At 50.1% G+C, this 9,344-nt stretch overlaps 2 protein-coding genes across 2 annotated transcripts; both read right to left on the bottom strand.

Moving 5' to 3' along the window:
- Positions 1 to 1,161: 1,161 nt before the first annotated feature.
- On the bottom strand, positions 1,162 to 1,902 carry LOC138358965 (splicing factor 3A subunit 2-like). The gene has a single exon (XM_069317456.1). The coding sequence runs from the start codon at positions 1,900 to 1,902 to the stop codon at positions 1,162 to 1,164; it is 741 nt and encodes a 246-aa protein (XP_069173557.1).
- Positions 1,903 to 2,487: 585 nt separating this feature from the next.
- Positions 2,488 to 8,829, bottom strand: LOC138358964 (Golgi-associated olfactory signaling regulator-like). Its single transcript, XM_069317455.1, has 2 exons — positions 8,709 to 8,829; positions 2,488 to 4,115 (listed from the first exon to the last, which is right to left on the bottom strand). Exons 1-2 carry the CDS (start codon positions 8,827 to 8,829, stop codon positions 2,488 to 2,490), a joined length of 1,749 nt encoding a protein of 582 aa, XP_069173556.1.
- Between the last annotated feature and the right edge of the window lie 515 nt (positions 8,830 to 9,344).

Raw genomic sequence — 9,344 nt, 5'->3', positions numbered from 1 at the left:
GTAGCCAGTCTGCTGGCAGGTGTAGCTTGCCTGCTGGAGGGGGGCAGCGTGTCTGCTGGCGGGTGTAGCGTGTCTGCTGACAAGTGTAGCGTGTCTGATGGAGGGTGTAACCTATATGCTAGTTGGTGTAGCGTGTCTGCTGGCGGGTGTAGCCAGTCTGCTTTTGAGGGGTAGCGTGTCTGTTGGCGGGTGTAGCGTGTCTGCTGGCGGGTGTAGCCAGTCTGCGTTTGAGGGGTAGCGTGTCTGTTGGCAGGTGGAGCATGTCTGCTGGCGGGTGTAGCCAGTCTGCTTTTTAAGGGTAGCGTGTCTGTTGACAGGTGTAGCATGTCTGCTTGCGTGTGTAGCGTGTCTGATAGCCGGTGTAGCGTGTCTGATGGCGGGTGTAACCTGTATGCTGGCTGATGAAGCGTGTCTGCTGGCGGGTGTAGCCTGTCTGCTGACGGGTGTAGCGTGTCTGCTGGCTGGTGTAGGCAATCTGCTGGCATGTGTAGCGTGTCGGCTGGCGGGTGTCCCGTGTCTGCTGGCGGATGTAGCCTGTCTGCTGGCAGGTGTAGCTTGTCTGCTGGCGGGTGTAGCCTGTCTGCTGACGAGTGTAGCGTGTCTGCTGGCTGGTGTAGCCAATCTGCTGGCATGTGTAGCGTGTCTGCTGGCGGGTGTAGCGTGTCTGCTGGCAAGTGTAGCGTGTCTGCTGGCGGATGTAGCCAGTCTGCTTTTGGGGGGTAGCGTGTCTGCTGGCGGGTGTATCCAGTCTGCTGGCGGGTGTTGCGTGTCTGCTGGAGGGTGTAGCGAGTCTGCTGGCGGGTGTAGCGAGTCTGCTGGCGTGTATAGCCTGTCTGCTGTCAGGTGTAGCGTGTCTGCTGGCAAGTGTAGCTTGTCTGCTGGCGGGTGTCGCTTGCCTGCTGGCTGTTGTAGCGTGTCTGCTGGCGGGTGTAGCGTGTCTGCTGGCGAATGTAGCGTATCTGCTAGCGAGTGTAGCGTGTCTGTTGGCGGGTGTAGCCTGTCTACTGTCAGGTGTAGCGTGTCTGCTGGCAGGTGTAGCGTGTACGCTGGCGGGTGTAGCGTGTCTGCTGGCGGGTGTAGCCTGTATGCTACTAGGTCCAGCGTGTCTGCTGGCGGGTGTAGCCAGTCTGCTTTTGGGGGGTAGCATGTCTGCAGGCGGGTTTAGCGTGTCTGCTGGCGGGAGTCGCGTGTCTGCTGGCGGTGTAGCCTCTCTGCTGGCTGGTGTAGCGTGTCTGCTGGCGGGTGTAGCCTGTCTGCTGGCGGGTGTAGCGTGTCCGCTGGCGAGTGTAGCCAGTCTGCTGGCATGTGTAGCGTGTCTGCTGGCGGGTGTAGCGTGTCTGCTGTCGGGTGTAGCGTGTCTGCTGGCGGGTGTCGCGAGTCTGCTGGCGGGTGTAACCTGTCTGCTGGCAGGAGTAGCATGTCTGCTGTCGGGTGTAGCCAGTCTGCAAGCATGTGTAGCGTGGCTGCTGGCGGGTGTAGCGTGTCTGCTGGCAAGTGTAGCGTGTGTGCTGGCGGGTGTATCCTGTATGCTAGTTGGTGTAGCCTGTCTGCTGGCGAGTGTAGAGTGTCTGCTGACGGGAGTAACGTGTCAGCTCGCGGGTGTTCCGTGTCTGCGGGCGGGTGTCGCTTGCCTGCTGGCTGGTGTAGCGTGTCTGCTGGCGGGCGTAGCGTGTCTGCTGGCGAATGTAGCGTGTCTGCTAGCGAGTGTAGCGTGTCTGTTGGCGGGTGTAGCCTGTCTACTGTCAGGTGTTGCGTGTCTGCTGGCAGGTGTAGCGTGTACGCTGGCGGGTGTAGCGTGTATGCTGGCGGTTGTAACCTGTATGCTGGTTGGTGTACCGTGTCTGCTGGCGGGTGTAGCCAGTCTGCTGGCAGGTGTAGCGTGCCTGCTGGCGAGGGCAGCATGTCTGCTGGCGGGTGTAGCGTGTCTGCTTGCTAGTGTAGCGTGTCTGCTGGCGGGTGTAGCCTGTATGCTACTAGGTCCAGCGTGTCTGCTGGCGGGTGTAGCCAGTCTGCTTTTGGGGGGTAGCATGTCTGCAGGCGGGTTTACCGTGTCTGCTGGCGGGTGTCGCCTGTCTGCTGGCGGGTGTAGCGTGTCCGCTGGCGGGTGTAGCCAGTCTGCTGGCATGTGTAGCGTGTCTGCTGGCGGGTGTAGCGTGTCTGCTGGCGGGTGTAGCGTGTCTGCTGGCGGGTGTCGCGAGTCTGCTGGCGGGTGTAGCCTGTCTGCTGGCAGGTGTAACGTGTCTGCTGTCGGGTGTAGCCAGTCTGCTAGCATGTGTAGCGTGGCTGCTGGCGGGTGTAGCGTGTCTGCTGGCAAGTGTAGCGTGTGTGCTGGCGGGTGTATCCTGTATGCTAGTTGGTGTAGCCTGTCTGCTTGCGAGTGTAGAGTGTCTGCTGACGGGAGTAACGTGTCATCTCGCGGGTGTTCCGTGTCTGCGGGCGGGTGTTCTGTGTCTGCTGGCGGGTGTAGCGTGTCTGCTGGCAGGTGCTCTATGTCTGCTGGCGGGTGTTCGGTGTATGCTGGCGGACGTAGAGTGTCTGCTGACGGGTGTAGCGTGTCTGCTGGCAGGTGTAGCATGTCTGCTTGCGTGTGTAAAGTGTCTGATAGCGGGTGTCGCGTGTCGGCTGGTGGTGTAGCGTGTCTGCTGGCGGGTGTAGCGTATCTGCTGGCGGATGTAGCATGTCGGTTGGCGGGTGTAGCGTGTCTGCTGGCAAGTGTAGCGTGTCTGATAGCGGGTGTAGCGTGTCTCCTGGCGGGTGTAGAGTGTTTGCTGGCGAGTTTAGCGTGTCTGCTTGCGGGTGTAGCCTGTATGCTGGCTGGTGTAGCGTTTCTGCTGGCGGGTGTAGCGTGTCTGCTGAGGGATGTAACGTGTCTGCTGGCTGGTGTAGCGTTTCTGCTGGCGGGTGTAGCGTGTCTGCTGAGGGATGTATTGTGTCTGCTGGCGGGTGTAGCGTGTCTGCTGGTAGGTGTAGCGTGTCTGCTAGCGAGTGTAGCGTGTCTGTTGGCGGGTGTAACGTGTCTGCTGGCGAGTGTAGCGTGTCTGCTGGCGGGAGTAACGTGTCAGCTGGCGGGTGTTCCGTGTCTGATAGCGGGTGTTCTGTGTCTGCTGGCGGGTGTAGCGTGTCTGCTGGCAGGTGCTCTTTCTCTGCTGGCGGGTGTTCGGTGTCTGCTGGCGGGTGTAGCGTGTCTGCTGACGAGTGTAGCGTGTCTACTAGCGGGTGTAGCCAGTCTGCTGGCAGGTGTAGCGTGTATGCTGGCAGGTGCAGCGTGTCTGCTGGCGAGTGTAGATTTTCTGCTGGCGGGTGTAGCCTGTATGCTGGTTGGTGTAGCGTGTCTGCTGGCAGGTGTAGCGAGTCTGTTGGCGAGTGTAGCGTGTCTGCTTTCGAGTGTAGCCTGTCTGTTGGAGGGTGTAGCGTGTCTGCTGGCAGGCGTAGCGTGTCTGCTAGCGAGTGTAGCGTGTCTGTTGGCAGGTGCTCTATGTCTGCTGGAGGGTGTTCGGTGTCTGCTTGCGGACGTAGAGTGTCTGCTGACGAGTGTAGCGTGTCTGTTGGCGGGTGTAGCGTGTCTGCTGGCGAGTTTAGCGTGTCTGCTTGCGGGTGTAGCCTGTATGCTGGCTGGTGTAGCGTGTCTGCTGGCGGGTGTAGCGTGTCTGCTGGTGGGTGTAGCGTGTTTGCTGGCGGGTGTAGCGTGTCTGCTGGCGGGTGTAACGTGTCTGCTTGTGGGTGTAGCGTGTCTGCTGGCAGGTGTAGCGTGTCTGCTAGCGAGTGTAGCGTGTCTGTTGGCGGGTGTAACGTGTCTGCTGGCGAGTGTAGCATGTCTGCTGACGGGAGTAACGTGTCAGCTGGCGGGTGTTCCGTGTCTGCGGGCGGGTGTTCTGTGTCTGCTGGCGGGTGTAGCGTGTCTGCTGGCAGGTGCTCTATGTCTGCTGACGGGTGGTCGGTGTCTGCTGGCGGATGTAGAGTGTCTGCTGGCGGATGTAGAGTGTCTGCTGGCGGATGTAGAGTGTCTGCTGGCGGATGTAGAGTGTCTGCTGACGGGTGTAGCGTGTCTGTTGGCGGGTGTTCCGTGTCTGCTGGCGGGTGTTCGGTGTCTGCTGGCGGGTGTAGTGTTCGCTTTCCTGCAGAGTGGGAGGTGTATTTGTCTATGGTGGGTCCTTGTTGTTTGTGTTGTTGTTATTGTTGTTGTTGTTGTTGTTGTTGTTGTTGTTGTTGGTGGTGGTGGTGGTGGTGGCAGTGGTGGTGGCAGTGGTGGTGGCAGTGGTGGTGGTGGTTTTGGTGGTGGTCGTGGTGTTGATGGTGGTGGTGGTCGTGGTGTTGATGGTGGTGGTGGTGGTGGTGCTTGTGGTGGTGGTGGTGGTGATGGTGCTGATGGTGGTGGTGGTGGTGGTTGTGGTGGTGGTTGTGGTGGTGCTGATGGTGGTGGTCGTGGTGTTGATGGTGGTGGTGGTGGTGGTGCTTGTGGTGGTGGTGGTGGTGGTGGTGCTGATGGTGGTGGTGGTGGTGGTTGTGGTGGTGGTTGTGGTGGTGCTGATGGTGGTGGTCGTGGTGTTGATGGTGGTGGTGGTGGTGGTGCTTGTGGTGGTGGTGGTGGTGGTGGTGCTGATGGTGGTGGTGGTGGTGGTTGTGGTGGTGGTTGTGGTGGTGCTGATGGTGGTGTGTTGTGGAAAAATTGCCGGGATTGATATATGAGGAGAACTACTTAAACTTGTTCTGTATTAAATTAAAAATTACTGTATGCAAAATTAATACAACTAAAGCCTCTCGCTAGGGTTGTAATTCCTAGCTCCTCTAGTCCTAATGACAGACTGTGGGCTGTAAATGGCATGTGGGGCCTTAAGTGTGAATGAAAAAGTTGATTGATGATCTATAATCCTCCTCCAGACAATTCAACATATCAGCTGTTATGAGCCACTCTCTTCACTCTTATTTAGATAAAGTACTAGGAATTTTCCTTATATATATAGTCCAGGTACTCCCCAGTTTCTAGAGAGTAATCACTGGTGATAATGGTAAGTTAGTGTGGTGTCCTTTACTGAAAATGTTCGCAAGGCACCATCACGTGTTTGCACTATTTATGTAAAAAACGTTCTGGCCTCGGGTGGTGGTGGTGGGTGCACATCTCCCAGCCAATCGTCCCCCATCCTCCCAGAGCAAAGTAGCCTTCAATGAATATTTATTGATTATTTTACTGTCTAGACTATGATAAAATGTGATTACAATATAATTAGATATAGGAATTTAAACATTATGGGTAGTAGTTGTTAGCACCATTGATTCTTATTAAGGATTTGAATTAATCCTCACCGGAATTGATTGATGTTCCAATAGTTTTTTAATTAAGATATTCGTCTTGAATCATCAAGTTGCTTGAGAAATAATGCATAAAGTCATGTAGACCATTTGGGCCCAAAAGTCAAATGGGATCACGGTAGCATTGTCATGTAGGATTCAGTGATGTAGGATATTTTAAATCTGAAGTGATTCTAATATGATTTTAATATGATACAAAAATAATAAATTTCTTAGATAATAATGTTGATACAGTGGATAAAATTTCCCACAGTGGTGGTGGTTGGTGTAGTTGTTTTGATGGTGAATGGTTGTTTTATATTAGTGGATGACTTGGTTATTAATGCTGGGGTTAATAACTTTTACTAGTTGAAACCAGGATATTGATTATGGGCTTTTAACCTTTACTAGTGGGTACTAGATTATTTATAGTTTGTAACCTTTACTTGTGGGTAATGGTATATTGATGTGGGGTTAATAATCTTTACTAGTTGGCACTAGGATATTGGTGACGGGCTTTTAACTTTTACTAGTGGGTACATATTGATACCGGTTTTATAACCTTTACTACTAGGTAGTGGGATATTGATGCATGGTTAATAACTATTACTAGCCGGATATTGCGATATTGAGGCTAAATTCCTTATCTTTATTAGTGGCACTGATATTGGTTGAGGTTTGTGTCTTGTTTCTAATAATTGAGTTGATAGGACAGATAATACTTCTTTGTTTAGCAACTGTTACTATTTAAGGTTAGATCTTAGGTTCTGTCAAAGGGAAATGTGTGCTCAACAAAGGGGCTGGGTGAATACAGACTGCTTTCCGACGATGAGTCACAATAACGAGGCTGAAATATGTTGACCAAACCACACACCTAGAAAGTGAAGGGACGACGACGTTTCAGTCCGTCCTGGACCATTCTCAAGTCGATTGGACTATTCTCAAGTCGATTGGACTATTCTCAAGTCGACCATTCACAATGACTTGGGAATGGTGCAGGACGGACCGAAAAGTCGTCGTCCCTTCACTTTCTAGTGTGTGGTTTGGTCAACAAAGACTGTTTGGTCATAACTAGGGAGGTCATCTATGTAAAGGTCGTTCTGGTTTTCCAATATCTAGCATTCATTTCTATAATACTGATCCAACCACTTGGGCTGGACGGTAGAGCGACGGTCTGGCTTCATGCAGGTCGGCGTTCAATCCCCGACCGTCCAATTGGTTAGGCACCATTCCTTTCCCCCGTCCCATCCCAAATCCTTATACTGATCCCTTCCAAGGGCTATATAGTCCTAATTGCTTGGCTCTTTCCCCCTTTGATAATTCGCAATTAACCGTTTTCTTGATTGAGCGCCGGCATCTTAAATTGTGCTAATTGGTGAACCATTTCTAACATTAGATGTGTTACCTTAGATATTGTTACGTATATACTAATACATTTGATAGTGTTACGTAGCATATTGTTACTTTGGATAGTGTTGCGTAGGATAATGTTGCATTGATGTTACGTAAGGTGTTGTTGCGTTAAATAGTGTTACATAGCATAGTGTTACATAAGATATTATTACAAAAGATATTGTTACTTACGTAGTGTTACATAAGATAGTTTTACGTTTGATAGTGTAACTTAATATATTGGTATGTTAGGTGATGTTATGCCTGATATTGTTAAGTTAGGTAGTGATGCATAAGATAGTGTTACGTTACATAGCGTTACCTAAGATAGTGCTACATTAGAGTTACGTTTGATAGAGAAACGCAAAATAATGTTATAGTAGATGGCAGTACGTTACTCTGTGTAACGCTAGTTAATGTTATGTTAGTGTTATGCATGAGAGTGTTATGTTACATTGTGTTATGCATGACAGTGTTCTGTTAGCGTTCTATCAAGAAAAATATCTTCCAGATAATTTGACAGTCTCCTAGAAAGATCTTCAAAATGTAAGGTAGCTGATCTTTTTATTATATTCCAGTGTTGCTGTAGTTATGGTAGATGGTTCCTGTGTTGTGGTAGTTATGGTAGGTGGTTCCTGTGTTGTGGTAGTTATGGTAGATGGTTCCTGTGTTGTGGTAGTTATATAGGTGGTTCCTGTGTTGTGGTAGTTATGGTTGATGGTTCCTGTGTTGTGGTAGTTATGGTTGGTGGTTCCTGTGTTGTGGTAGTTATGGTAGTGGTTCCTGTGTTGTGGTAGTTATAATAGGTGGTTCCTGTGTTGTGGTAGTTATGGTAGGTGGTTCCTGTGTTGTGGTAGTTATAATAGGTGGTCCTGTGTTGTGGTAGTTTATGGTTGATGGTTCCTGTGTTGTGGTAGTTATGGTTGGTGGTTCCTGTGTTGTGGTTGTTATGGTTGATGGTTCCTGTGTTGTGGTAGTTATGGTTGGTGGTTCCTGTGTTGTGTTGTTATGGTTGATGGTTCCTGTGTTGTGGTAGTTATGGTAGGTGGTTCCTGTGTTGTGGTAGTTATGGTTGGTGGTTCCTGTGTTGTGGTAGTTATAGGTGGGTCCTGTGTTGTGGTAGTTATGGTCGGTGGTTCCTGTGTTGTGGTAGTTATGGTAGGTGGTTCCTGTGTTGTGGTAGTTATGGTAGGTGGTTCCTGTGTTGTGGTAGTTATGGTAGGTGGTTCCTGTGTTGTGGTAGTTATGGTAGATGGTTCCTGTGTTGTGGTAGTTATGGTTGGTGGTTCCTGTGTTGTGGTAGTTATGGTAGGTGGTCCTGTGTTGTGGTAGTTATGGTTGGTGGTTCCTGTGTTGTGGTAGTTATGGTAGGTGGTTCCTGTGTTGTGGTAGTTATGGTAGGTGGTTCCTGTGTTGTGGTAGTTATGGTAGTGGTTCCTGTGTTGTGGTAGTTATGGTTGGTGGTCCTGTGTTGTGGTTGTTATGGTTGGTGGTTCCTGTGTTGTGGTAGTTATGGTAGGTGGTTCCTGTGTTGTGGTAGTTATGGTTGGTGGTTCCTGTGTTGTGGTAGTTATGGTTGGTGGTTCCTGTGTTGTGGTAGTTATGGTTGGTGGTTCCTGTGTTGTGGTAGTTATGGTAGGTGGTTCCTGTGTTGTGGTAGTTATGGTTGGTGGTTCCTGTGTTGTGGTAGTTATGGTAGGTGGTTCCTGTGTTGTGGTAGTTATGGTAGGTGGTTCCTGTGTTGTGGTAGTTATGAGATTACTGACTACCTTTGTCTTGGTAGTTAGCAGTAATCCTCAGTGATACTCTTAATTATCAGAATCCCTCTGATATTCTCATGGCGTGGTTCATGAAGAAGAGATCAATTATACACAACTATGCTATTTAAAACATACAAAAATATACAAAAATGCCAACAGACTTCTAGCAAAATTAGAAAAATGGAGTCACTGGAGCGAATGTAAATACTGCTGGACAGAAATTTGGTGCACGATGCAATATTCGAACACTTTGAAGTGACCTTTACTGACCTGTCGCGTCCCACTGGCACACGAACACAGCATCATGAACTATCAGTACACACACTATACAGATTTCACAGTTGGGACAAATACTGAGACTTTTTTCATTATCAGTAATATAAGGAACCATGGTTAAGAAAATTTCTCAGCAAACACGCAAGATTCTGTGCTAACTGTGAAGACATTAGGTAACTGCGCGTTTGGTGACAGGACAAGAACGTTATCTCGGCTCTGAAAGTGGAATACAGAACATTTTACATCCATGTATTCTTTGGATGGAGTACCCTGTACTCTACATCCATAGATAAAGATGTTGTGTCCATCTACATCTACTCTGTATTCTACTTGTAGAATGTCCATAAAATGATAATACTTGAAACAATGGTAAGTTCGGTACTATAATATCGTCGTTGGGTCCTGTCCTCCCCGAGCGGGAAGTAGTGTCCTCGCCTCCTCAACACCCAGCACAGTCTTACACTCTGGACCTCCTTCATGGGTGGCAGCCTGGTGCCGCTCCGGCCTCTGCTGCTTCTCATGGCTGATACCTGACAGCACTCTGATGCTTCTGATGTCTGTGGCACCTCTAATATCTCTGATGCCTCCATCGTCACTGTACAGGTTGTTCCCATGATGCACTCTGCCGTA

Source organism: Procambarus clarkii, chromosome 87 (genome assembly GCF_040958095.1).
Source record: "Procambarus clarkii isolate CNS0578487 chromosome 87, FALCON_Pclarkii_2.0, whole genome shotgun sequence".
Taxonomy (NCBI): Eukaryota; Metazoa; Arthropoda; class Malacostraca; order Decapoda; family Cambaridae; genus Procambarus; species Procambarus clarkii.
This window is presented reverse-complemented; position numbering and strand designations above follow the sequence as displayed.